Source organism: Orcinus orca, chromosome 10 (genome assembly GCF_937001465.1).
Source record: "Orcinus orca chromosome 10, mOrcOrc1.1, whole genome shotgun sequence".
Taxonomy (NCBI): Eukaryota; Metazoa; Chordata; class Mammalia; order Artiodactyla; family Delphinidae; genus Orcinus; species Orcinus orca.
Window position 1 is genome coordinate 40656467 of NC_064568.1, and position 26775 is coordinate 40683241.

General features: G+C 61.0%; 2 protein-coding genes across 13 annotated transcripts in view; both read right to left on the reverse strand.

Moving 5' to 3' along the window:
• Positions 1-1661: 1661 nt before the first annotated feature.
• On the reverse strand, positions 1662-5247 carry LOC101278527 (death domain-containing membrane protein NRADD-like). Of its 4 annotated transcripts, XM_049716321.1 has the most exons (5): positions 4339-5247; positions 2699-2888; positions 2437-2579; positions 2255-2334; positions 1662-2212 (listed from the first exon to the last, which is right to left on the reverse strand). In XM_049716321.1, exons 1-5 carry the CDS (start codon positions 4472-4474, stop codon positions 1973-1975), a joined length of 789 nt encoding a protein of 262 aa, XP_049572278.1. In that variant the 5' UTR covers positions 4475-5247; the 3' UTR covers positions 1662-1972. The 4 variants fall into 4 exon arrangements, with proteins under 4 accessions (XP_049572278.1, XP_012393734.1, XP_049572277.1 ...); XM_012538280.3 differs by having other exon boundaries at positions 1662-2334; XM_049716320.1 differs by having other exon boundaries at positions 2255-2579.
• Positions 5248-5400: 153 nt separating this feature from the next.
• Positions 5401-26775, reverse strand: part of NBEAL2 (neurobeachin like 2) — a 30653-nt gene continuing 9278 nt past the window's right edge. For 5 of the 9 annotated variants that reach the window (XM_033413268.2, XM_004283867.4, XM_033413265.2 and 2 more), the window contains 53 exons: positions 26441-26529; positions 26241-26369; positions 26058-26139; positions 25850-25974; positions 25583-25665; positions 23867-23952; positions 23485-23767; positions 23216-23322; positions 22659-22739; positions 21135-21218; positions 20632-20730; positions 19574-20175; positions 19359-19491; positions 19153-19272; positions 18626-18947; positions 18314-18396; positions 18107-18199; positions 17737-17914; positions 17475-17608; positions 16943-17102; positions 16612-16714; positions 16291-16444; positions 16028-16186; positions 15679-15838; positions 15417-15502; positions 14737-15249; positions 13897-14075; positions 13643-13802; positions 13265-13402; positions 12816-13172; positions 12579-12728; positions 12271-12428; positions 12004-12128; positions 11785-11920; positions 11150-11310; positions 10735-11051; positions 10539-10634; positions 10107-10231; positions 9882-10022; positions 9584-9714; positions 9358-9467; positions 9151-9268; positions 8946-9043; positions 8759-8875; positions 8045-8134; positions 7849-7958; positions 7508-7680; positions 7300-7394; positions 6926-7042; positions 6671-6829; positions 6446-6594; positions 5966-6101; positions 5401-5881 (listed from right to left, as the gene is read on the reverse strand). In XM_033413268.2, the coding sequence (XP_033269159.1) occupies positions 5780-5881; positions 5966-6101; positions 6446-6594; positions 6671-6829; positions 6926-7042; positions 7300-7394; positions 7508-7680; positions 7849-7958; positions 8045-8134; positions 8759-8875; positions 8946-9043; positions 9151-9268; positions 9358-9467; positions 9584-9714; positions 9882-10022; positions 10107-10231; positions 10539-10634; positions 10735-11051; positions 11150-11310; positions 11785-11920; positions 12004-12128; positions 12271-12428; positions 12579-12728; positions 12816-13172; positions 13265-13402; positions 13643-13802; positions 13897-14075; positions 14737-15249; positions 15417-15502; positions 15679-15838; positions 16028-16186; positions 16291-16444; positions 16612-16714; positions 16943-17102; positions 17475-17608; positions 17737-17914; positions 18107-18199; positions 18314-18396; positions 18626-18947; positions 19153-19272; positions 19359-19491; positions 19574-20175; positions 20632-20730; positions 21135-21218; positions 22659-22739; positions 23216-23322; positions 23485-23491 (7326 nt within the window). In that variant the 5' untranslated portion in view covers positions 23492-23767; positions 23867-23952; positions 25583-25665; ... (2 more) ...; positions 26241-26369; positions 26441-26529 and the 3' untranslated portion in view covers positions 5401-5779. Of the gene's footprint in view, positions 5882-5965; positions 6102-6445; positions 6595-6670; positions 6853-6925; positions 7043-7299; positions 7395-7507; positions 7681-7848; positions 7959-8044; positions 8135-8758; positions 8876-8945; positions 9044-9150; positions 9269-9357; positions 9468-9583; positions 9715-9881; positions 10023-10106; positions 10232-10538; positions 10635-10734; positions 11052-11149; positions 11311-11784; positions 11921-12003; positions 12129-12270; positions 12429-12578; positions 12729-12815; positions 13173-13264; positions 13403-13642; positions 13803-13896; positions 14076-14736; positions 15250-15416; positions 15503-15678; positions 15839-16027; positions 16187-16290; positions 16445-16611; positions 16715-16942; positions 17103-17474; positions 17609-17736; positions 17915-18106; positions 18200-18313; positions 18397-18625; positions 18948-19152; positions 19273-19358; positions 19492-19573; positions 20176-20631; positions 20731-21134; positions 21219-22658; positions 22740-23215; positions 23323-23484; positions 23768-23866; positions 23953-25582; positions 25666-25849; positions 25975-26057; positions 26140-26240; positions 26370-26440; positions 26530-26775 lie in introns of those variants that run through there. The other 4 variants (XM_033413269.2, XM_049716286.1, XM_033413270.2 and 1 more) reach the window with 2 other exon arrangements.

Here is a 26775-nt window from a genome sequence, read left to right on the forward strand (position 1 = left end):
GCGTGCAGGCTCAGTAGTTGTGGCTCGCAGGCTCTAGAGCACAGGCTCAGGAGTTGTGGTGCACGGGCTTAGTTGCTCTGCGGCATGTGGGATCTTCCCGGACCAGGGCTCGAACCTGTGTCCCCTGCATTGGCAGGCGGATTCTTAACCACTGTGCCACCAGGGAAGTCCCCCGCCCCCCCCCACCCTTAACAGTAAAGAAAATGTTTCAACTAATGTGCTTGAGCACATTAAAAGAAAGTGTTTCTCTTTTGGGTAGGTCTCCCATGCAGAGGTGCAGCCACATGCACTGCTGCTGGCAACCAAATCAAACTCATAGTTTTACCTGAGGGTCCAGGTTTCAGATTTTCCAAGGAAATCTAGGTAGCCTTTCATTAAAGGGTGGTGACCAGAGAGCTGTCAAGTTTCAGAAAGGACCTCTTTGCAGAGGAATTCTCAGTTATTTTACCTCCTCTGGAGTTTGGGAGGGGAAGATCTTGAAACACACACCCCTTGAAACCTTTAGGCTCAAATCCCCTCAGTGGTGAAGAGTTACCGGCTAATCCAGGACCTGTTCATTCCTCTCAATGCAGGATTTCACCCTCATTGCCGATCTAACCCTTGATAGCCCTCTGGCCACCTCCCTGCCAAAGTAGGTGTGATGTCTCCAGTGCTTTGGCCTGTTTATGGCTGACCAAACACCAAGCTTTTCCTCCTTTCATCTCCAGATGATGGTGGCTCCAAACCTGCCCTGATTTTAAGTATAAGATTTACAGGGTTAAGCAGCCCTGGTAAACTCTGAGGCATAGGAATAGCAGCAGTCTGATGAGTTTGGTACTCACAGAACAGCTAATGCAGGTCACATCTCAGCTAGGGGACAGGCTCTAGCCTGGGCCTCTGGATCATGACTGGACCCAAGTCTCCTGAGTTTAGGTGACTGTGCTTCTTAAGTGCCCTGATCCTGATGGACACCAGGATGGCAGCCATTGTTTCTTCCTAGGCGGGGCCTGTCTGCTTTAGCAACCCCCTCCAAAGGCACAGTAACTGACCTGCCTGCTCCTCCATTCAGGGTGGGCATATGTGAGGGGTGCAGGTGGTCTGGCTGCAGCTGCCCTGTCCTCAGCAGCCCCTCAGGTAGGTGGGATGACCTGCCTGTGCTTGGCTTGTGTGGAAGCATGTTTGGACCTCCCTCTTCGAGTCTGGAGTATGGGTCTTGAAAGAACACTTTCTTCCTTTTCCTCACCTGGAGATGACCTGAGGCCCTTGGTAACTAGCTTCCCAGGACCAGTTCAGAGGCAGTTCACTTTGCCTCGGAACTGCCTCTTGCTTTCTGCCTAGGGGTGGGCAGTCACAGCACAAGTCAGGAAAATGGTCTCAAACCCAAGGCCTGAGAGTCTTGGTGGGAGGCTTCTGAATGTGCCAGTCTATTTATTGTTCTCCAGCTAAGGAAGCTGAAGTTCAAAAAGGTAAAATGCTTCCTAACACAATTCAGCCAGTGAATGGCAGATGCAGGATGTGAACTACATACACTCTGCCCGCAGAGCTCACACATCTGCGGGAACACACTGCCTGCCAACTCAGGGGCTTTTCCCACCTTCTAGGGATCCCATCCTTTTTCTGGGCCTCTGCCACATAGCTATCCAACTGTCTCACAGGCCCACGGAACCAGACAGAGCCAGGCCAGTAGTCCAAAGTTGCCTTTAATATGGGATACAAAAGTAGAAAAAACAGTTGAGGCTAAGTAAGAGGGGGTGGAGTGGGGATCAGGAGAGCAGGACTGCTCCTCACTATCAACCCCTCCCCCCAATATCCTGGTCCCTGTCCTGGAGGAATGTAGGGCGAGGGGAGGTGAGTGGTGCCTGGATCTTCCGTGTCCCCCCAGAACAGCAGGCCGAGGTCACCAATGCCAGGAAGCCCGTGAAAGGGAAGGTGTATGAGCTGGGGGTGGTGGGAGCACCAGAGCAGGTTCCCTGAGAGGCCAGGCTGTGGAGCGTCACACCACGGAGCAGTCCTCAGCCAGTGGACCCAGGGCCCAGACCACATCTTCACAGCCCAGGACAGCCAGCGCATCTGCTAGCACCCTGAGGGTGGCACCACTGCCTTCTTGGACAGCCCAGTACCTCAGCAGGGTGTAGGCTGGCACCTGGCTCTGAGCCATGGTCTCCACTGCCTCAGCCTGGTAGCCCAGGTGGCCCGCCAGGCCCCGCCAGCCTTTGTCAGGTTCACCCGACGCCTCCAGGAGCTGTTCCACTTCCTCCTGCTGCTGCCGAGGGAGCTCCAGGAGCTGTTCCACTTCCTCCTGCTGCTGCCAAGGGAGATGGAGGTAAAGCCGACAGCCAAGTTCAGGATGTAGCCCTGGGATGGGAGACATGAGGGACACATGAGGGTTAGGCAGGCTTTGTGGTGGGGCAGAGCTAGGTAGGTGTGAAGGACTACAGTTTGGGGAAAGGGGCTCACCCTGGCTGGGGACACAGGGCTCCAGGCTGCTAGGAGAGTCCCAGAAGACACTGCTCTCCCCAAGCATCTGGTCCCTGTTGAAGGCCCCCAGCTCTGCAGTCTGAGCTTTGGCCAGCTGCTGTCTTTGTTTATGTGAGCACCAGCTGTGGGGAGCAGGGGGAACCTGCCAACCTGCTCCAGCCTTCACTGAGACAGACAGGGAGCTGGTTGGGAGCCCAGATGGGGAGGGAAGTTACCAGAGGGTGATGCCCAGACCACCTACCACTTGAAGGCCATGTAGGCAAGCAGACTGAGGGCCACAGAGGCCAGGAGGGCACAGTAGACAGGGATATTGCTGCCTGAGGCCCCTGGAGGCTCAGGGGGGAATGAGCAGGAGGTACCGGGGGCCAGGGCTCCCCCTGCCCCTGCCCACACCCCTTCCCTGTCCCTGTCCTGCTCCCTCTGGGACTTATCTGTGGAGGAAAGGACAGACAAGGTCAGGGGCAAGGAGGCAGCAGACATAGACTTTGCTGCTAGAAAGACTGGAAATCATAGTCCCTACTGTGTAGAGTCAAAAGTTCATACCGTGGCATCAAAAGCTGACTGGTTCGTTCCCCACCCTCATCTCCCACAGCCTCCCCTTGGCTCGCCACGCTTGGACACCTAGCCCTTCCCAGATGTACCTTCTCCGGGCTTCCAGACATCTGCTCTTGCTAGTCTACCTTTGCCATCTGACAAACTGGCAGGAAATCTACTCTGGGAAGTCTTTCCTGATCTCTCCCAGGCTCCCTTTTCTGGCTCCTGGTGCATCTCCTCTGCCTACTATGGCACTAAACTGTGTCCTGTCTCCCCCACCAACTCTGGACTGTGAGAGCACACTGATTCATTTTGGTCCCTGTGGGAGCCTCTTTGCAGAGGAGACCTTGTAGATTTTTGCAAAATAAAACTGATCCGAAAGGCAAGTAAATGCTGCTGCTAACTTCTGCCTGCAGGCCAGTTGTCCCCACAATCCAGTGCAGGCAGGGCACAAGAAACAGGGACTCCAAAGCCTGTGACTGGACTTGTGTATGGCCTGCAAGGCCAGGGGCCCATGGATACCTCTCATCCTATCCTCTCAGTGCCCAAAATCTGGATCAAGAAGTACTTAACCCACATGCACCGTGCCTTCCCTGTGGCTGGAGTTGTGAAGCATGGTTCTGCCAGCTAGCAGTGCTCCCAGTGGCTGCATCTTAGAGAAGGGGTTGGAATGTCATGGGCAGCACTCAGAAAAAGGAGCTGGGAGACTTTTCTGAGTCCAGAAGGGGCTGTGTATAGGGACATGGGGGAAATCCCTCAAGCCTGAAGTCAGGAGTCCCTTGGGGTAGTCTGTCCCGCTTTCCTGGCTCACTTCATCCTGATTCATTCCAGGACTGGGTACCTACCCCCCAATCTCCCCAGTCACCAATCTGGACCAGTTTCCTCCAGTGTCAAATGGGGTGGAAGTGATATTGCTGGCCCCAGCTGGCCAAAGCTGGAGGAGACCATATTGCAGCTCTGGATGGAAAAGGGCACACTGGAAACCACCCTGTCTCAAAGACCATGGCAAACCCCTGGTCTGAGTCCAGGGATAGCACAGGGAGACTCCCATCCCCATCTAAGCCAGAGCCAGGTAGAGACTTACTAGCTGGTAGGAGGCTTTCCAGAGTTGTCAGCAACAGCACAGTCCCTGGAGTGACTAAGCTCCCACTCCTGCCTCTAGGGTCAGTGTCCAGCCCTCACCTCCTGCTCAGGGGCTGGACAGGAGGGTTCCTTGGTGGGTTCAGCAAGGGCAGATGGCATGTGGGCCCAGAGGCTCCCCCTGGTCCTTTCTCATCTGGGAATTTGGAGAGGGCCTGGAGGCCAGAAACCTGAAGAACACTCAATCCAGGACCCATCTGTACTTACAAGGCTGATCCTGCTGAGACCCACCTCCTGAGGCCTGGGGAAGAGACCCTGGTCTGGGCAGAGGAGGGGACTTTGCCTGGAAAAGGGATAGAGATGAGACCTGGGGGAAGGTCCTCCAATTCCCCCACATCCACATCCGACCTGGTCCAACCCAGGCTCTCCAAACTCACTTCCCCCCACATCCACATCCGACCTGGTCCAACCCAGGCACTCCAAACTCACTTCCCTCCACAAGGCCAGAGGCCCATGTGTATGGTAAAGCACACAGTCGGCAAGTGGGCCTGGCACTGAGGCTGTGGTGACCCTTGCCACCTGAAGGATGTGTATGTACATTTGTGTCACTTACCACATAAGGGGCCCTTTCTGGATCCGGGTTGGTGGGTGAGCTTGTGACTAACGGTCGCAGAGACAGCCAAGCCTTGTGCCCGACCCACCCCGAGCTGTGGGACTGGAGCCTCTACCAACTCCCACACACACCCATCTCGAGGCCCACAGAATATGCACACACGCACACACTACCCCGACTTCCCACAGGCAATCCAACCGCACAGGATTTCGGGTCTGGAAATGGGGGGCAGAGAGGCAGCCTTGGCTCCCTCCGTCCAGAAAGACCCGAAGCTGTGTCCCCAACCCGCTCCTGACCTGTGGGGGCCGACCCTCCGCGGGTCCCAGGATCTGCTCAGCCGGGCGGGACGGGGCCTCCGGGCCTTGGGCCGCCGGTAAGACAGAGTGGAGTCCCTAGGGATACCAGGTTCTTACCCGCCCGAGACTAAAGCAGCGGCGCAGACAGGCGGAGGACTGGACACCGAGTGGGCGGGGCCGCCCACGGTCTTGCCCCGCCCGGCCCCGGAACGCACACAGGCCTGGAGGTGAGCCCGGAGGGGGACTGAGCGTGCAGCTGCCGGAGAAACTGCAGCCGGGGCCCCTAGGGACTAGGGCGGTGTGGTTGGGGAGGGGACGGGTCGCCGCAGGTGCTCACGGACCAGGAGGACGCTAGGCCGGGGCTGTGGCCAGGGCGGGTTGAGACGCCGCGCGTGCACATATGCTTGGAGGCGGAACAGCTACAAAACTAGTCCAGGTTTATTGCGGAGATGCGAGAGCGGGGGGCCGCCCTTAGGATTAAGGCCACGGCCCGGCCCCTGTACTCTGCCGGGACGGGGCTTGGGAACCTGGGCTCCCCACCCCAGGCTGTGCAAAAAGTGCTGTGCGGCTGCTGAGGCCAGCGCTGGGACTCCGGGAGGCCCCTCTGCCGGCGAGGGGCGGGACTTCCAGGAGTGATATCGCCCACCAATCCCTGAGCTGGGCAGAGGTGGGGCCCCGCCCACCCCCTGCCAGAGTGTGGGCTGGATGTCACCCTCTCCTTGGACTCCTGGGCGGGGCCCTCCCAGGGCGAAGCCCGCTGGGGGCGGAGCTGCGCGGCGGGGCAGGGCAGGGCAGGCTGTCAGCGCGCCTCTCCAGGGTTGTACTCTGTCTCCCCAGAGGACACCTGGGAGATGCGCCGGGAGGATCGCCACAGCTTCCGCGCTAACTGGCTGCTGCGCACCTGGTAGGAGCAGGAGCAGGCTGGGGTCAGCCAGGACCGTCGCTTCCCCATCCCGTTCGAGGCCCTCCCGGCCCTCATCCTCACCTCAGAGGGCTGCCCTGCGCCCACCACGATAAGCTTGCCGTCTTCCAAGCCCACGAGCACGTGGCTGCGCTCCTTGGTCACAGCCACACTGCGGATGGGCACCTTCATGGGCAGGGGAGGCGCGGCCGGCAGCAGTCTGGAGGGAGGGAGGGGGGATATATATATACGAACTCGCAACTACAAGGAAGCTTTGATCCAGCAGATAGATGTCTCTCCATTCTCCCATCTACCTCCCAGTCCTCATTTGAAGGATGACTCGATTAAAATCCTGACACAGAAAGGGACCTCCCACAAATGTGTGGCTAAAGGAGGCCCAGGGCAAGAGCTCCCCATTGGGGGATGGGAGGACAGGTGACAGGCCTTGAAGAATGTGTCCACAGACATGTAAAGGGGATGTGGGTCCACGGGGGCACCTCCTAGTGTCCTCTGCCAATGACCACCACCCTGAAGCATCACAAACCCATAAACAGTGGGGCTCACTTGTTCAAATGGAGGATGTGCAGGGCACACTGGGCTGTGCCCAGCAGAACAAAGTCCTCCGTCACCGCGAGGGCTGTGGGCTGCTCTACCAAGGGCAGTGAAGCCCGCAACCTCCCGTTCACCGAGTACAGGTGCAAGGAGTAGGTGACCTGGAGGAAGCAGGAGGTGTCAGCAAGGACAGAATCCCAACCACCCCTATCTTGGCTGGGCGCCCCTTTCCCGTACCTGGGCCCCCGGCCGCTCCCGCGCTGAGCTCTGCACCAGGATCTGGCCCTCAGACCCCAGCGCCAGGTGGGACACAGGTCCAGGCAACGTGGCTTCTGGGTGCCTTAGTGCGGCCACAAACTGGCCACGGCGTACAGTGTGGATGATCACAGTTCCATCCTGCAGGAAGGCAGCTTAGGGTGCTAGGCAGGGGTGTGTGAGCTCCAGGGGCAGTGCCCAGCAAACAGCCTCCCCTGGACACAGGCATACACACACCTCGGATCCAGACACCGCCATGTCAAGTTCAGTGCTGATGGCCACACAGCTCACTGCAGCCTCATGCCCGTATAGGACCTGCACAGGCTTTGATGCCAGCCCCACCGAGAGACCACCCTGCGGGGAACACCAGAGCTGGCTCAGGACTGGGGCCTCCCACTACCTTGGCCCCTGAGTGAGTGAGAAGGCTAAAGCTCAGAAAACTGAAGGTCTTGTCCAAAGCTGGAGAGCTGGAGGGCTGTGGAGCCCCAGACTTGCTCATGGTAGCAGAGGGAAGGAGAAGAGAACAGGGTAGGACTGGAGAGGCCCACTGAGGGGCAGACGGACTGCAGATCTGGACTATGGGGGCCCCGGAGGGCTGCCACCCAGCATACCTGCTGCAGGAGCCGCCACACCATGCATGTGGTGTCCCGGGAGCCTGAGATGAGGTAGATGCCACAGGTGTCCAGTGAAAGGCAGGTTACTACATCTGAATGGAGAGGGGAGGGGAGGGTACCAGCAGAACAAAGTGGTTACCCCCTCCCTGGCCAGCCTTGGAACCCTACTCCCACCTGCACACCCCGAGTCCAAGACTGCACATACCGAGGTGGCAGCTGAGCTGCTTCAACAGCTTGCCCCGGGGTAGTGACGTCACCCGCAGGCTGCCATCCCAATGGCCGCCACTGAACACCAGCTTTCCGTCTGGGGCTGCTGCCAGGGCCTGCCCACTCACACCACCACCTGGCACCCAAGGGCCACTCAGCAGTCGCTGCATCCTGACCCAGTGAGGAGGACCACAGGTGAGGTCAGGCCACAAAGGAGAACCCAGGCCCTCAGAAATCTTGGCCAGAGCCTGCAGCTGGCCTGCATTCTGTTTGGGTGGGGAGATGACTTGGGGTGCAGGGTATTTAAAGCCCACCCCTGCCCACAGCCCTCTGTCTTACTTGGGGTTGCCCACGGTGGGGTCTTTGCTGAAGCTGAAGTAATTGCTTATATTACGGTCATAGGGCAACCAGCTGTGGGTGCCCAGTAGCCCATTGGCACTCACAGTCACCTGCGGGCAAGAGGGGACAGAGGTGGGTTTGGGGCAGAGTCAGAAAGGGGTTGGAGCTGAGATGGGGCCCGGCCCAGTGCACTTACCAAAAGGTCTGCGGAGCCCTGGGTAATGAAGGAATGGGGCTGCCGGTGGGGAACCAGGGCCAGCACTAGGGGCACGCCATCACTGATGACCTGCAGGGAGCAGAGCAAGGCTAGCTGTGCCTGAGCAGCCAGCTAGGGCTCTCACTACACTACCGGCTCCCTGGAACACGACTCAGTCCCTGGCCCTCAGCCCCCAGGGGTCACAGGCTAGGCATCATACAGACAGAGGTCTCTCAGAGGAATAGGCATCAGAGACCAGTGTGCCTTCAGGGCGTCTCAGAAAGTGAGTGAGAAACCAGATGGACAAGGAAGATCCTTCCAGGGTGTCAAGCTTGGTTTCAGCTGTGGTCACCCCAACCCATTACTCCACGGCTCTGAGCCTGCTAGCAGGAGGAGAGAAGAGCCTAAACACGTCAGACTTGGGGGCATTCTGGGATGCAGACAGGAAGGTGAGGTAGAGTATCTAAGGCCGGACTCCCTCCTTCTGGTCACCCTAAGGATGGTCAGGTGAGTCAACACCTTGTCCTGACTCTTCCTCACAAAGAAGGCATCCCACCCGCACTCCCATCTCCTCTGATGTTTACCTCTTTTTCTAATATGTCTTAGCATCAGTCACCTTGATTTAGGTTTTCCATCTGCCCCAAGAGGCTGGTAAGGACAGTGGGATTCAACGAATTTCACAAAGTAAGAAGTCGAGACCCTGCCTCCTCTCACCTCTGCGAAGAAGGCCTTGAGCTGGTCCAGGTGCTGGAACATGCTAGGTGAGTTAGTATCCAGACGTGCAAGGCGTTGGGCTGCTTCCTCAGCTGAAAGCCGAGCTGGATGTGGCTCCTGTGGGCAAGTGGCCGATCAGCACCGTGGCCAGGGCATCCCTGACCACTGTCTTCCAAGCTGGCCTTACCTTCAGCAGCTGACAGGGTGTCTGCCCGAAGTTGCTGATAATGCCCTCCAGAGCCTTCCGTTCCCGCTCATCTGCCACTTGGTCCAGGTCCACGGCCCCTGAGCATCAGACAGGAAGGGCAGGGCAGTCAGGACTCCCTCTGTGCCCACCGCATTCACCCCTCCTCTGTGCCCCGGCTCCCACTTGAGTCAAGGACACTGCTCACCCTCATAGGTGCAGTAATAGAAGACGTTGAGGGCCTCCTCTGCAGCTGGCCCCCGCTGCTTGTAGCCAAAGATGAGGTCGATCCACTCGTGGAGGTGGGCGGACACATATTCTGACTCCTGGGGGCGGGGAGGAGGCAGTCAGTCCAGGAACGGCTGACTCCCCCACCAACCCCGGCTGCCCGCCTGTCTGCGTGTGCTCATCTCACCAGAGCCCGGCGGTGCTGCTGGATGAAGTCCTCAGGAGAGCTGGCCCACGGGGGCAGCACCACGTCGCCTACCTTCTCGTTGGTCAGCTGCAGGCAGCCCAGGTCAAAGCCTGGCACAGAAGACTGGGTCAGCTGTCTCTCTACGCCACCTTCACCTGTTCCCTGGCCACCGCCCCCAACCCGAGCTCTCCATCCCCACACCTCCTGCCCCGACGCCAGCTCCTACCGTTCTGGTTCTCCAGGAAATCAGGGAAGTAGAAGAACTCTGGGATGAGCTCCTTCACATCGGCTGGGCTCTCCAGGCGGGCCTGCCAGGCTGCTGCCACCGAGTGGAACTGCCGGTCAGAGCAGTCAAAGCTAGGGAGGGGCACGGGCCAAAGTGAGGTGGAGAGAAGGGAGACAGTGGGGGAGAAGGTGTGGCCGCAGGAAAGCCGAGAGCCAGAGGGTCCAGGGTGCCTGGAAGACCTGCCTCTTCCCTTCATCCACCCTGCCCTGCCCTGCACCATCTGCCTGCCCCTCCGCACCGGCCACTCTGCAGCTGGACGTGCAGGGAGGTGAAGGGTTCCACGCGGATGAGGTAGTGCATCACACCTGCTGCGTTGGAATAGTGGGTGCCATAGTGGAATCTGTCAATGGTGCCCGCTGGGTCCTCGAAGCTCTCGTACCTAGAGCAACAGTTGGGGGGAGTCAGCAGAAGCCCTCCTCTTGTCCATCCCAACCCCCAAGCCCAGCCTCACTCAGGCACTCACTTCTCTCTCACAAGCTGGGCATGCTTGGGATTCACCACACCGATGGGCTTGGACAGGTCCCGGAAGACGACTGGGTTACTGAGGTCCAACGTTGGGGACACATAGTCCTGTAGGACCCAGGGGAACTGGCCGCCCACCCGGGCAGGAGCTGCATGAGGGTCCTGATGGCCTACCTGCCCTGCCCTCACCCTCACCCTCAAGAAGACGGGCGGAGCCCACAGGTGGGGATGCACCACATGGAGGGGCTGCAGGGAAGCAGGAGGGACTGTCTGGGACAGGACTCCCTTCGGGGAGAACAGAGGCCAGGCCTCAGACAGCACCCGCCCAGGACCAAGCTCAGGGCTCGGTCCTGACCAAGCATCAGTACCCACACTTGGGTGAACCAGGGCTGGCAGACCAGAGGAGTGGGGGAGGTGGGGAGCAGGCCCTCACCACAGGGTACTGAGACAAGTCATTGTAGGTCCGCCCCGCAATGGTGTTGAGTTGCATCAGGTACTCGAAGTTGGAGATCTCACGCTGTACCCATTTCTGGGGGGCAGGGGCAAGAGGTGAGCCAGCTGGGCTGCCAGCCCTCTTCCCAACCGCCGGGCCCTGACCTCACCCGATCCTCACACTCCAGGGCTCTCACCTGGGTAAGGCCTGAGGCGCGCAGCATCTCCTGGGGGGAGCGGCTGCTCAGGTAGCCTTGGGTGGGGGGTCGCAGGCGCAGGAGCCACGAGTACACCTGGTTCCGCACCTGGGTGTGGGGTGGGATGGGGCAGGGTTGGGGCCTGGGGGCCTGGCACGGAGATGAGGCCGTGGCCCCACCCATCTTGCAGGGGAAGTTGAGGAAGTAGTTGGCCTGATCAATGAAGAAGAGCTCAAGCGCCGAACGGCGCAGGTTGAAACGCCGCAGGTGGACCTCGCGGAGCTGGGCCAGTGGGCGCCGGAAGTCATGGCCGATGCCTGTGGGGACGGACAGCGAGTGCAGAAGTCACTCGCCCCGGCCCCACCGTACCCCAGCCATCCCTGCCGTCCCTCCGTCCCGTTCCATCAGAACACACCCTCCTCGGTTTCCACACGCTCAGCGCTGCCGTCGTAGAAATACACGTGCTGGGTAGTGACCTCCAGCAGCCCTGGGACCACAGCCACCACTGTGACCAGCTGGCACTCAGCTGACAGCACCAGCTTCTCATGCTGCTCGTCCAGCTCTGCAGCCTCCAACCTGGGGGCCGGCACCCACTTTAGGCTCCAGACTCTGGGGTCCCCTTTCTGACAAGCCCAAGGGCCACGCTCTCAGAGCACCACCAAGTCATGAGGTGCACAGCTCATGACTCCCAGAGGAGGAGGAGCTGCCCAGGGTCCAGACTGACCACAGTCCCCGCCCCGAAACCTGGGCCTCTGAATGTCTTGCCAGGACACCAACCCCCGTCCCCGGCTTCCCTCACTCAGCCCTGCCTGCTCCCATGGGCCCCCATCCTAGTCTGGTCTGTGTTTCTCAGTCCTGCTCTGGGGTGCCGAGCCATGAAAGAGCAACTATCCATTCTGTTATAGCTGTGCCCAATACTCCCACCTGATTTTGGACCATCCCTTTCAGCGGGAGGGGAAACAGACTCCGGAGTCAATTCCACCACCGGCCAGCACACACTGGAGCAGACCCGTTGCCCCCATCAATCAGCTCTTTCCCAGCCCCACTCACGCGGTCTCCAGCGCAGCCAGCTCATCCTCACCCAGCTGGTCTTCCTGCAGCTCCTCGGGTAGGCTGCTGACTTTGGCCTCTTTGGTCACTGCTAGAGGCAGGGAGGCCTCCTCTGCGGGTGTCAGGGGGGCCTCACCTGCAATGGGCCCAAGGGTGCTCAGCCAGAGACAAGACAGGGCGTACGAGGTTGGGTGGACCCAGCTCAGCACACCCTCTCACCCAGGTTGTCGCGTAGGGCACTGGCTTCCAGGTGAGGGTTGAAGTGATGGTTGGGCACCAGCTTCAGACGCATGCGCGAGTATGTCTCGGCACTGGAGAGCTTCCAGCGGGGGGTGGGCGGGTCCCTACAGATACGTCCCCAGTGATGGTCACGGGCAGAAGGCTATAGACCTCTGGGTTCCTCCCAGGTTCCTCCCCAAAGGCACCCTCCCGGCTCCTCCCTCCCAAGTCCCACCCCACCCGGACTCCACCCAGAACCCCGCCCACCTCAGGGCCCAGGCCCCACAGGGGCTAGAGAGCTGACGCCACAGCGCCCCCCAGTGCAGCAGGGCGGTCGAGTGCTGCGCTGCCTGCTGCTTCAGGGCCGCTGTGTACCGCAGCCCCTCCAAGCGTGCCCGCCGCTGTGCAGGTTCCAGCACCAGCTCCTGAGGAGTGGGGGAGTGGGTAGGGTGGAGGAACGGGTGAGTCCCGCTGGCTGCTTCATGTGCTGTCCCTGTTTCTCCACTCCGTCCCATCAGCCGTCCTCTGGGCCCACGTGTGGAGCAGCTCCCCGCCCCCCGCCTCGGGTCGCACACCTGGAAGGCCCGACGACCGCGTGCCCGCTCCCGCTGGCGCCGCTGCCCACTGCTCATGAGCATGTCGTAGCAGGCATTCCAGAAGCCTGACATGAGGTCGTGGCTCTTAGCGTAGGTGTCCATTTCGAACTGCGACATGGTGGGCTGCACCTGGAGGATGGGACAGGGACAGGAGACCGGTGCTCGATGTGGGTCCCCAGCTCGCACTTCTCTGCCCGTGCCCCCAGCTCCAGGCACCTGCTTGTCGATGAAGTGACGCCATTCGGGGGTGGCACAAAAGGCCTGGAAGTCCTCGAAGAAGGTGGGGCTGCCGTTGGTGGGAGGCAGGGAAGGCAGCCCCCACTGCAGCCCCAGGGGCCCGTAGGCACGGTTCAGCAGTGTGCGCACCAGCGGTACCAGCCATGAGCAGCGCTCTGCAGCAGCGGCTGCAGCTGGGGGCTCCCCGTCCCCGGTGGGGGTCTCTGAGGCTGGGGTGTTCAGCGCCCGCGCCAGCGCCGCCTCCAGCTTGGAGAGCACATAACAAGCCTCCTCCCGGCGCATGGGCACTGCAGTCTGCAGCAGTGCGTGCAGCTTTACATAGGCCTGGGCGTGCAGCTGTGGACCGAAGGGGTGGAGGTGTCACCAGCTACTCCCGGAGTTCCCTATACCCACCACACACCCTCCCCTCACACCCACCCTGTGCTCACCTGTGGGTCCTCCAGCAGAATGTAGCCAAGCACGAGGCGCAGGCCAATCTGTGCCATCTCCCGGAGATCTGCTGTGCCATCGGCCAGGTGCAGCCAGGCCCCCAGGCGATCAAGCAGGCTGCACACACCTTCAAAGAGCTGCCACACACCATATATTCCAGGCGGCCATCACCAGAGGAGGCCAACAGCCCATGGGGCAAGAGCAAGGTGAGGTTTGGGCTGGAGGCCAGGGAGGGTTTGTACATACAGATAGACCTACGCTCACAGATACCGGAGCTGATGAACCCATGACGGCACACGGGTACTCATCCACCTCCCAGACCAGATGCCCTCAGGTGCACGAGAACATTGAGCACGTGCCCCTCTGAACTATCATACCTTCTCACTCCACAGCTCCTGGTTACCGTGGCCCTCGGCACACAGGAAGTCCTGCAGCAGGCGCAGCAGCCAGAGCGCCTGCTGGGTGAGGCTGGCTAGGACCCCAAGGGGGGCCTCTTTGATGTCGGTCAGGGCTGACTCCAGCATCATCTCCAGGAGGCTGGAGAGGGGCGAGTGACTCAGGTGTCTACCTGACCGCCTTCTTGGCCCCAGGTTTCCCCGAGGCTCTTCGCCCTCCTGAGTCACCCCCTCACCTGCGCTTGATGCAGTCTGGTGGGCGCACAAGCGTGGCCGAGGCCCCCAGCTGGGTGAGCACGGAGAAGACCTGGCCGCGCTCCCGCCAGGCAGCCTCGTCACTGCCATCCACTCCCCGCCAAGTCACCGAGAACAGCACGTTGGTGAGCAGGTTACAAAGCTCCTCCTCACAGGTTTGCTGCAGACACATGGGGTGTGTGGGGTGCAGGCTGGGGAGGGAGGCAATCACTGCCCCACTACCATCCCTGTTCAGCACGTCCGCCCACCCACTAGTAGGGACAGCAGGAAGCCGAGCCTCTGGCCAACAGCCGAGCCAGTCTGGTGCTAAAGGCCTAAACAGATGGTGTGGGCCTCAGCCACTGCCCGAGTTCCAGGGAGGATCCTGGGATTCCAGGACTCCTAAGAGGAGATGAGGTAGTTCACACGGTTACCTCACAGTCCTCACAGGCCTCAAGGACTGTCCTAGAATTCTCTGGAAGAATGCCATGGAATAAGCAGACGCCCATCCCCGGATCCAGAAGCACAGGCAGGACCCTTAGAGCAATACTGCCCACGGGCCCTGTGAAGTCCCTGCCTCACAGGCTCTCTAGGGCCTTCTGAAGCCTGGTTAGTGCCCCCAACTCTGTCTCAGCATGACTTGCCCTGTTCCAGAATACCCCCCACCCCCCAGGGAACACACTGCAGATAAAAGCTACAAGGCGGCAGCGCCAGACCCGAATAGCAGTTGTAGCCCTGATGTCAAATAGGGCAACACCTGTGGAAAAGCTACGCTGCCTGCCCCGTGTCCCAGAGGTGCCCTCCCTTGGTGCCGCACGGTGGTAGAGGGTGGGCCGCCTCACCTGAGGGTTGCTTGTATTAGAGGTGTCATCCCCACTGATGGTGGGCTCTGGCAGGCTGCCATCCTCCAGCACATTGGAGAGACTGGAGCTGTGGCGGCCCTGGGCAATAGGGAAGGACCGGGGCCCATCCAGCGGGGAAGGGGTGCCAGGCTGGCTGGCTGGAGTGAGAGTCCCACTGCCACTGCCACCGCCAGCAGTATTGCCTGAACTCACACTGGCCCGTTCTGGGCCCAGCTCAAAGGGTGTGGAGAATGGGGAAAGAGCCTGGTAAAAGGCGTCAGGGTCAGGGCAGGGGACCTCTGCGGGCAGGAAGACGTCCGAAGGCTCAGGTGACTCAGTGGGTGGCTTGTGTAAGGCTGGCTCCGGGGAGGTGGGTGGCTCGGGGGTAAAGGGCAGGGGACTGCCAGCTGTGACGGCTTCCAGGACAAACAGCCGGGTCAGCACATCCTGCCAGCCGGCCTGTCGGGCCAGCAGCCGCACTACGTCTGGCTGTCCGTAGATGAGGTGGAAGAGCTGCCGGGCCAGGGCACAGCAAGTGAGGGACTCATCCGACAGCCTGCCCCAGCCCCTCCTCCTGGGGCCTTTGCATGGGAGGCCTCCAGAGACCCCTCGTCACAGGCAAAGGCCGCAGGGTAGAAGCCGCCCCCCAACCCCCAACAAAGCTTTCACTTCCCACTCACCTGACGACAGATGTCTAGGCGGATGCTGAGGTCAGCCTGCAGGGACAGCTGCACCACAGCCAACAGATCTGAGAGGTTCAGGCAATCTGGGAAAACGGCCAGAAAAGGCCTGAGGGACTGACCCCAGAGAGGGACTGTGCTCCTCTGCTGGCTCAGCCTTGGTCCCTTGGTACCAACACCTTCCCTATTCCCACCTGCCCTGGTTCCTGGATCCACATCACCCCTCTACTTGGCCTGCCTCTTGGCTCCAACCAGGTTGTACCTGCCCCCAGGAACAGCTTGAAGAGGCCCTGGCAGAGCTGGGGGGAAACAGCCCCCTCCGGCAGGCAGGCAACGAGACCCTGGAGGCCACACTCTCGCAGCCGGAGCCGCTGGCGGCTGCGCTCAGGTAAGCGCTCATTCTGCTGCAGTCTGCGCAGGATCTGTGTAGGGGTCGTCATCATGGGGAAAGAGTTACTGGAGGAGGGTGAGTGACCACGCAGGCGTGTGGCTCCAAGAGAGGTCGGCAAAGGCAGCTTCACCCACCAGCCTAAGGCCTTCTGCACCTCTCTGGACTCAGGCGGGGGCCCCCGTGAATTAGGATGCCAGGGTCAGGAGTGAGCTGAGTGTACCTTGCAGACTCGGTCGGGCAGCAAGGGCATGGGCCTTGACCGCACCAGCAGTGCCAGCAGCACCTCAAGGTTCCCTGGCTCCAGCAGGAAGACAGCCAAAGACTCCTGTGCTGGCGAGCCCTGCAGCAGTGCCAGCAGCAGGTCCAGCGCACCCAGCACCTGGGGATACAAAGTCTCACACTGAGCCGGCCACCCCCCAACCCTGAACGTGGTCCACACTCCACCCCTCCCCCTAGTCTCACCCTCGCCAACCTCCAGCTTACCTGGCCATCATCACCCGCAGCCGCCAGAAAGTTCAGCACCACCTGCAGGTCATCAGCGGAAGAGCTCCGCACCAGAAACTCCCGCGCCAGGCCCAGGAGTGAAGTCTGCACTGTGCGCAGGTCATCAGCCGCTAGGGGGTGCTCCCGCTGTAGGCTGGGCAGGTCCCAGCAGAAACATGCACCCAGGGCCAGGAGAACACAGGGGCATGGAGGGGAGAACAGGGCAAGTGGGCAGGTGAGCTGGGGGACTGAACAGACCTGCCCCCAAGGCCAGAAGCTGCAGTGTCAGCACCCCACCCCATCTGCCCCCACCAGCCTCACCTGTAGTGAGCGCGCAGAGCATCGAGGATGAACTGGACCCCATACTTCTTCCGGAGCTTTTGTCTATGCTCACGGACTATGCTAGACACGTACTGGATGTGGCCTAAGTGGGAATCGGCAGAGGGCTCAGGCTACCTGACTGAGCCGGGTTCCTTCCATCCTCCAAGACAGGGGCCATGCCCCTGCCAGACCTCCCTGCCCACCTCCACCCCCCACCAGGAGAGGGTCATGGTCCCCTCAGACGCCTCAGGGCAGATATGTCCCCTCAGATCACCCACAGGGTTATAGCTTCTCAGAACCTCCACCAACATCCCCAAGTCCCCACACCTACCCAGGCGCACAGCAAAGTCACTAAGGGTCCAGATGTGAAAGTTGAAGAGCAAATGCTGGTAGAGCAGGTACAGGAGGGGCCCACCGCCCTCGGCTGCCACCTGCTCCATCAGAAGCTGGGCAGACATGAGCACATTCATGTCCATGGCCCAGCTGGGGACCTGGGGGAGGACAGAGGAGCTGGGGTGAGATATCAGGCCCTGCCCGCCCACTCTCAGGCCTCCCAATTTCCACCCTGCCCTGCACAGGCAGATGGACACAAGCATTCTGCCTGCTCAAAACGCTTCAGTGGCTCCCTGCTGTCTCTGAAGTGCAAGCTCCCAGACTGCTGTGCAGGCGCCCTGCTGTTCTGCTACTCCCCCCAGACCCTCTTAGCCAAACCCTGCCCAGCCTTTCAAGGCCCTGCTCAAATGCCACCTCTCCCAGGAGGCCCTCCCTGACTGATGCCATCAGGCTCCCCTTCTTGGTCCCTCCAATCAGTCCCCTTAGTCAGACAGGGCAGTCCCCTCCCCGCCTGCCCCAGCAGGCCCCACCTTGCGCAGGAGGGCCCCAATGATGGCAGGCCCCTGGCACTGCACCAGGCTCTCCTGGTTCACAGCATGGCCCTGTAGGAAGTTCCGCAGCATCAGCAGAAAGGCAGCCACTGCATTCCTCTCCATTCGCTCCTCTACCGCCACCAGGAAGGGAACAGATGTACCTCAAAGGCCTGCCAGTGGCCACAGAGACCTCAAGCAGTCCAGTCCCCCAACCATGCCAAGATCTCCTCCCCCCAGTTCAGGCAGCAGGGACACTTACCTGAGGACCTGCCCAGTGGGAGAAGCAGTCCCTGGGTGGCGTTGTGGCCAGAGGTCAGTTCAGGCCCCACAAGGTCATGTGTTTCTGCTGGACCTGCCTCGGCTTCTTGGGGCTGTGTAGCCACTCGTTCCAGCAGGGGCAGCAGGGCACCCATGCCTCCCACGCAATTCACCACATCCTGCGGGTGGGGGCCCCCATGAGAGGGCAGCACCCAGCCATCTCCTGCCCCACTCCATCCCAGCAGACCCTCCAGCCTGGAAATCTGGGTCTCCTCAAGACCTCCCAGGGCACAGTGCCACTCCCCAGCCCGCCCTGTACACATGTGCCCATGCTCATGCTTCCTGCACACACTGCTCACGTGAGCACACACCTTCACGTCCCAGGTCTCCACCCTGTGGCCTGTCAGGCGGCCATCCAGCCCGTGACCAGGGGACAGGTCCAGGCAGATGTTGTTCTTACAGGCCTGCGGACAGGGGGTGAGCAGGCAGCAAGGCTCAGTGGAGGAGGTGGCGGGAGACAGAGGGTGGGAGGCAGGGGGACGGAGCGGGATTAAGCCAACTGCCCACCTCCGCAGTACCTGAGGTGAGTAATGGAGGAGCAGCTTGGTGCCAAGTTCATGCAGTTCACCCTCGGGCTTGAAGGGTGCTGTCTCATTGGGCCCTGGGGGGTGGGCAGGGGGGCTTCAGACCTGGCTGGGCTTCTGGCCAAACCCCACACACAGCCTGCCTCTTCTCTGCCTGATAAGAGGACAGACCCCCCCCCTCCCAGGGACACCTTCCCCCCGCCAGACCCCTCGTTTCTGGCCTGGGCACTTGTTGAGACCCAACCAGTTGGGTCCTGGGGCAAAGCGGTAGGGGCTGGGGCAGGGCACGGGGACGGCGCTGCATACCCAGGGTGCACAGGACCCGCAGGGCTGCCGCCTGCAGGGCTTCATGGAAGATGGCCACAGCCCCCAGCTCGCCCTCCAGGGATGTGGGGCTGCCCCACCGAGTGTCCTGTGTGCCTGCGAGGGTGGAGCTGATGCTGCCCTCCTGCAGAGGGGCCACCAGCCCGGACCCCCAGCCAAGCCCTGTGGTGGCCGGGACTGACTGGGAGCGGGTGAGGGAGGGGTGAGTGTGAGCCAGGGCAGCGGGGACAGGTGGCGCAGGTAGGCCCGTGGTGGTGGTCGTTGTGCGGTGCCCAGCAGAGCCGATACAGCAGGAGGAGAAAGGCTGTGGGGCCAGGGTTGGGGGAGTGGTCAGGTCACAGCAGAGCCTGGGGTTCCACCTGCATCCAGTTCCTCGGTGACCCCCAAGGCTGCACAGGCCCCAGAGGCTGAGGCCTGTGGGGTGGGGGAGGGGGAACACGGGGCTCCAGGCCCCACCCTGTCCAAGTGCCCCCAGCTGCCCAAGCCTCCCTAAACCCTGCCTGGCACACCTCACTAAGGGAGGGGCAGCGAAGGGGTGCCGTCTTCACCAGATGGCCGTCTTTGTAGACATGCACCAGGTTCTGGCTGAAGGGCCGGCGCCCGGGCACATGGACAATGGCCACACAGTGCTAGAACAGAAGCCACAACATCAGGTCACAGGTTGGGACGTGGTGTCCCCTCCACCTCCCTGGGCCACATGAGGACGGAGGCTCACCCAGGCAGAGTCGGCAAAGGACACTTCAAGCAAGCTCATGGTCAAGTACTCCTTCCGGGTGCACACGGCCACCACCAGGGTCCCAGCCGCCGTGAAGAAGGCTTCAAACCCTGAGCCGCTGCTGGTGAAGAAGCTGGGGGCAGGCCAAGCCAGTTATGCCCGCTGGTTCTCCTGCTCACCCTGGCACCGCGCCCTGGTCCCTAGCAGTCACCCACCTGTACAGTTGCTTTCGCTGGAGCGGCCGGGTGGGGCCCGGGGCGGGTGTTACAGCCGTGGGGTGCAGACACAGCCAGGCATGGAAGGTGAAGCCAGGTCCTGGCCATCGCTGCACAGGGGGTACCATGATACCCGCCATGCTGGGCGTGAGGTCAAAGTAGCACAGGGCTCGTGCCGGGCCCTGGCGCCGGGCCATGCCTGAGAGCGCGCGGATGGTGGCACCTGCGTGTCGGGCAGCCCCGGCCTCAGCTCCACCCGGCCCTGAGTCCAGACCTGCTGGGGGACGAAGCAGGCGACGCAGCTCCAAGGGCCTTAGTGACACGTGGCCCAATGCTTGCAGCAGCGCCAGCAGCTGCTCCTGGCAGCGGGCCCCCAGGGCTGCCCCCTCGCTGAGTGTCTCCAACAGGCAGCCCACCAGACCGGCCTGGACACACGTGGCACGGCTGGCAGGGCAGCTGTCACAGAGCCACCAGAGGCGCTGTGCTAGGAAGAGCCGCAGCTCAGCTGTGGGCAGTGCTGGCAGCCACCGCATTAGCACCAGCACCGGCTGCTCATTGCGGATTGGTGGTGGCGGACACGTGCTGTGGTTGCCCTCCACAGCCTGCGGGTGGAGAGAATGATAGTTCCCGGGCAACTGGCATGGAACAGGCCACCCTACCAACAGTGGGACTTCCTGTCTCAGTTTACTTCCCTCCAGCATGGGAACACAACGTGTGCTACCCCATCCAGCTCACAGGTTGTGTCTGAGGCTCAGGAAAGCCAGAGGTGCTCAGACAACCATTGCTACCAACAACAACCCTTGGCTTTCAGTCTAGGTTGGCCTAAACCCCAACTGCCTATTCCTAGGATCATCCTGGGGCTTGCTAACATGTAGCAGCTTCTGTTGGTAGCCCCATGCAGCTCAGAATCCTCACCCCAGTGACCCTGACACACAGGGTCAGGCCCCAGGTCACACATAGTCAACATGGTCCCCTAAGGTGGAGAGCTCACCTTCCGTGGTAGCCCTGACTCACTCCTGGCTGCCCTTGGGACCCTGCCCCCAAGCCCTTGCCCTCACCATGTTGAGCAGCTCTTGCAACAGTCGATGGGTGGGGGGACCGTGACTCTGCAGAACCTCTTGCAGGTGAGGGTAGCCGATGCGCTCCTTAAACACCTCCTGTACAGGGACGTGTGGGAAAGGAGTGAGTGTGTATGTGGGCCCCAGGGCGCACTCACACCCTACAGGAACCCTGGAGGAGGCATCACCTTTCAGAGCCCCCTTGCCTGGCTCTGCCTCTGGGTCACAGTGCTAGCAGGGGAATAGGTCTACCTCGGAAGGCTGCAGATGGGGTCAGCCACAAGCGTCCTTCCGCCCTCCAGCTCTGAGCCAGGATAGCCAGCTCCCAGGACTCACTAATGACCACGCTCGCCCAGGGGCCTGAGCCGCACCCCAGAGGGCAGGATGGTCACCTCCCCAGCTCACTTGCTCTGACAGCCATCAGCCAGGCCTGTTCTAGAGACAGCTGATCAATTGAACTCCCATCCCACACCCCTACTACAGCAGGACCGCAGCATCCTCACCTTGGCGGAGGGGGAGCCGCTCATGATGCAGGTCAACGCTCTGACTACGTGGACTGCAATGGCATCTGTGTCCTGGTCCAGTACCTTGGGGTGGGGAGGGACAGTCAGGAGAGGCAGGTGCCAGGACGTCGCAGCTGGCGGCACCCTGCAATAAAAGGGGTGCAGGGACAGGAACAGATGCCCCAAGGCAAGTAGCTGAGCTGGCTTGGGCCAAGGGAGTGTGGAAGCCCTGTCTGGGCCATACAGTGCTAGAACAGAAGCCACCAGGCCCTCTACCCTTGCCCAGGCTGCCAAGCAGCTTGGCAAGGCCCACTCTGACAGAGAAGCCAGGGAAGAAACCAAGGCTGGGAAGGGCCTCACTGGGATACTGGGACAGATCACCAGTGAACCCTCTGGCCACAGCCCTCTGCCCTCCACTGTCCGGTGGGTTTATGGGCCTCAGTCTCCGCCCATCACCACCCAAGCTAAACACATGTGCAAGCAGGCTGGTAAGTGTCCCATCACCCACGATGATTGACAGGGGGTTGGGGAATTTAGGGACAATCAATCACAGGATGTTAGAACCAGAAGAACCTTCGAGACCTTGAAGTCCTACCCTGCCCCTTTCCCCTAGATCCAGGTGGGGATGCTGAGGCTCGCCCTGGCTGCACCCAACAGCCAGAGGCAGCTACTCCTTCACCCTGCCCTGCTGAGGGGCTGAGAAGTCAGGAGGGCTTGGAGAGTTTGTCAGCAGGTGCCAGGCTGTAGTTTGGCTCCATGGGGCCCTTGGTCCCAGCTCTGCCTGACTCCCTAAGGGACCTCCGGCGATCTTTTCCCTCCTCCAGGCCTCAGTTTCCTCATCTGTAAAAAGCAGGGGTCTCACTGGCCTTGCCTGCTTTGTAGATGAATGGACACGCAGGTTCTCAGAAAACAGCCAAGTGCAATAGACACACAGGGCTGCTTCATGAGGACAAAGCCAGGGTGGGGCTCTGGAGGTGGGGGCCCAGGTGTTGAGCCACCAGAGAGAGGATGCCCCATGCAAAGCCCCTGACACCCCGCAGCCTCCTACAGCCCCCATGCAAGGTGAGGCAGGGAGCACGTCATGAGGGCGTGAGGGGATAGGGAACTCCCAGTGACCCGCTTAGGGCAGGTGCAAGGATCCAAGCAAAGAAGTGGCCCCACGTGGGGGACCTCCTTCTCTGTGAGTGACCACAGCCAAATCCCTGAGTATCTGGCCTCTTGTTTCCCCTTCTGTGCAATGGGGGTGGGGTGGTTGAGTATCGAAGGTTCCTTCCAGGTTGGCATAGCCAAAACCCAGCTCCCAAGACTAATACAAGGCAGGGAACAGATCACAACTGTGCCATTTCCTAGGACTGGGATTTGGAAGGTAGGTGAGACAGCATGGGGGACCCAGCCCCATCACTAGGCTATACCAGGGCTGGCATCGTTCCCCCTGCATAGTGCAGAAAGGCTCAAAGAGGGAGCCCCAGGGGGGTGGGTGCCCAGGGATGTGGGTGCCTGAGCTGGTCAGCCCCAGGGTGGTACCTTCTGGACATCGGGCTCGGTCAGTAACCAGGTAGCCAGGTCACTGTCCCCCTCAGGGGGCGCCCGGGCCTGCAAGTACAGCTGTCGGGGGGTGGGGAGGCACAAGGTAGAGGAGGCAGAGGAGAGAGAAGATGAGGGAAGGGTAGGATTAGAGCAGGACCTGGGGCAGTTGCCAGGGCTCCGCCCCATAGGGAAGGATGCGCCCTGAGCCCCAGGCCGAGCGCCCCACCAGGCACTAGGGAAGGGTAGGGGAGCTGAGCCACCCATACCCTGCCCAGAGGGACAGAGCCGGGGGCAGATAAGTGGGCAGGGATAGGCACTGCATCCGAAACAGCTGAGCCTTCCTCCTGCCCCTACGTTTGGGGTTGGGGAAAAGGGAAACAAGGGGCCAGGGCAGCTCCCGTCCTTCTACAACACCCTCTTCATGTGGGGTCCAGAGCCATCCTGAGCCCCAGGCCCTCCCACTGAAGTGCAAGCCATCCCACCAGCCCAAACAGCCCATCAGCAGCTCGGCATCCACACGTGGTGCCCCCAGCCCCAGCCTGGGCCCCGCCCACCTTGCTGTTCTGGATGAGGCGAATAAGGTGTTCAAAGCAATTGTTGCTGAGGAAGGTGGCCTGCAGCACTGGCCGGTCCTCACATGACAGCATCATGGGGATGGCATCTGTGGAGAGGTCAAGGGTCAGCCCTGCCCAAGCCTGTCTCAGCAGCACCTCTGGTCAGCCTTAAACCTTCTTCCCATACTGCCCAGGCCAGCCTTTCCATCATAACTTGGGCCTTCCCCTGCTAGTGCCACCTCCCCAAGAGCCCAAGAGGCTATACCCACCGAGCATGCTGACCCGTAGGGTGATGAGGGCCTCTTCGGGGTCCAGGCTTGGCCCGGCTGGCCAGTCGGCATTAAGGACACGGAAGTAGCCCTCAAGCAGGGCTCGGAGCTCTGGCCCCCGGGGGGGTGTGCGGCTGGCGTGCAGGACATGTACCGCACCCACCAGTGCCTCCAGTGCCAGCGGCACTAGGCGGGGGTCCTGGGCTGGCCCGTGGCCCCAGCCCCGCACCACATCCAGCAGGCCCTGAACAGTGCCAGCGCTCACAGCCTTCTGCCCGTTCTCCTGCAGGTGTGGGCAGAGACGGGCAATGGGCAAAGGGCTCACCCAGCAGAGAGACTCTGAGACAGCCACCCTCAGGCCCCCAGGCTCCTCCAGGCCTACCTTCCCTCCTGCAAGGACAGCACCAAAGAGATGGATGAGACGCAGCAGGAGCACAGGCGGCAAGTGATCTGCATCCTGCAGGCTCTCTGATGGGGATGGGGAGCAAGACAATGTCACAAAGCTTGCAGGGCTGTGGGTCCAGGGGACCACACAAGAGGTGGGTGCCCTGGGGTGGGAGTGGGCGGCTGGGTCAAGGAACAGGGCTGGGAGGCCCAATCTGAGGGAGAAGACCAGGTTCTGTGCTGGGAGTCTAAAATGTCATGATTCTATGCTAGGAGGTCTGAGGACACAGCCCTTCGTTGGGGAGCTTGTAGGGGGCATGGCCCTGCCCTGAGAGCCTAGCCAGCTCCCTGGAACCTTAAGCCCCAAAATGAGGACCACAGGGTGAGCACCCCCCATGCACTTCCCCATGGCAACCCAGGGTTTAGTTTCTTAGATACAAGTCTCCTGGTCCCTCTGCCCTGTGATGGCTGGAGCGTCCCATGACCGGCTCTGGGGACCCTGCCGTACCTACCATACAGATGCTCCACACACCATCCCCCTACACCCCCACTGGGGACTTCTAGGGGCTTTCACAGCGTCATATCTGGGAGGCCCACCTGGCCCTGCTCCAGTAAAGCTGGACAGGATGCCAGGACACGAACTGAAACCCAGAGAGCAGAAAGGACCAGCCCTGGGTCACATGAGTGTGTGTGCATTGAAGGGGGGAATGCAGAGCTGCCTTGATACCAGTGGGATGGGGTGGGGGTCCTCCCAGGGGACAGGGCTTTCAAGGTGAGGCCTGATAATGCAGTTGGCCTGGAAAGGAAAAGGAAACAGTATGGGCAAAGACCAAAGGTGGGATAGTTGGATTCTAGGAATGAGAGGACAGGACCATGGCTGGAGAGCGGAGAGCAGAGAGCCAGCGGGGCTGGAAAGGAAGGCTGTGGAGACGATTGGATTCTGAGGGTGTCAGGTCCCCAGTGAGGAATTTACAGTAGGGGAAACAAAATCCAGTGTGTTTTAAGAAGAGTACTCAGGCTGTGGGAGAACAGAGGCAGGGACTTCCCAGGGGCATCTCCCCTCTTGGAGCTGTTGCCCCCGTTCCAAACCCAGGCCCGCAGCTCCCTGGTGCATCCCAGAAACACTGAGGTATTTCCTAGGCCACCACCTTCCCGAACCTGGCCTGCCCCTGTCCAGACAGCATCCTGCCAGGAGCCCATCTGAAATCCTGGCCAGTGTCTTCCAATGAGAGGAGAGGGGACACTCAGGAGCAGAAGGTACCCACGGAGAATAGGTGGCCAGAGATGTTCTGGGGGGTCAGCTTCCCCAGGAGTATGGGAGCAGGAAGGGGAGACACCTAATGTAGACACTGTCCTGTGGAAGAGAGGAGACTGGGTGGAGCTACAGGGACAGAGAGATTGGACCAGGGAGTTTTAAGATGGTCCAGATCAGAGTGGGGTACAAGCAATGGGGGGTCCCAAGAGACAGAAGAGAAGGGGGAAGGGAAATGGACTCCCCCGCAAAAAGAAATTACTCATTTTGTGCAGACATGCCCTTCCTCTCCTCTCTGCCCCTGAACTCCTACTTGCCTTTGGAAGCCCACTCAAATTCCCATGGTTCTTCCAGCCCTGAGTACAGCCACAAGTGGGTCCTATCCTGCACATGCAATGGGGAACCAAAGGAGGGGGCTCATGTTTGGGGGCGGGGCCAGGCGGGCCAGGGGTGGGGCCTGACCTCGGAAGAAGGTGCTGAATCCACAGGGCAAAGCCGCAGGAGGGAACTTGTACTTGCTCTTCTCCTTGGAGCTGATGACTTCCCTGGCAGGTGGGGACAGGGTGGGCAGGGGCCAAGGTGAGGCCAGTACTTCTACGCCTCCTGCGTCATCCTCCCCCTCAGCAGCCTGCACACCGGCCCCTCCCACCTCTGCACCTTGGCCAGTGCGGCCACCCCCATCCTGTCCCGGGCCTCCTCTAGGTCCTCCGCCTGCGGGCTGCCTCTCACCCACTGTGCTGGCGCCGCCAGGTCTGGTAGGGGTCGAAGAGGCCCTCACAGAGGAGCAGGGCATGCAGGGCTACGTTTTCCAGCTGGGACCCATGGCCCTTCTCCGGTGGTGGGGGTCCTTTCAGCTGTAGACATGCAGAGAGGGTGAAAGGGGGTTAGCTGGGCCGTGGCTACCACCTGCCAACCCCCAGGGTAGAGGCCACCTCACCTTGGCCACCAAGCAGGTCAGCAACGCCAGCACCCGGGGCACCAGCACCTGGCCCCAGCCTGCCTCTACATTCTCCGGGTTCCTGGGAAGTGAATGACGGGAGAGGTCCCGGTGACAAGCCAGCCCCCACCCCGGCCCATAATTGCACATTCTCTCACCGTGGAGAAGACAACAGGGACCCACCTGCAGAGGATGACGAAGAGCTTGAGCAGCAGCAGGGCTTGCTCCAGGTCCCCCTCGTCCAGCCGCTCGGCCAGCACGTGCAGCGCATCCCGAGGGAGCAGCGGCACCTCCGCACCTGCCTCCTCCGGCCTGCAGGGAGCGGGGTCACTAGGCACCGAGCATCCCTCAGCCTCCCGCCCTCCATGTAGCTCCAGCCTCACCTGCGTGGCTCCAGAGAGGAGAGTGAGATGCTCTTCTCGAAGGTACCCACAAAGGCCTTCAGCCACTGCTGCAGATAGCCCAGGTCCTTCTGCAGGCAGAGGAGTTCAGGGGAACAGTGGTGGGGGCAGAAGGGGCACAGTGGACAGGGGAGGGACAAGGGGATGTGGACAGAGGTGGAAAGTGAATGGGGGTACACAGGGATTGGAGGCAGAGCAGTGGGGGTGGAGAAAGGTAGGGATGGGTTGGGGAGGAGGACAGGAAGTGGAAGGTCAGCATCAGAGGACTGCCTTACATATTGACCACTCTCTCAGGGCCCCCATCTGCTTTTCTCAGC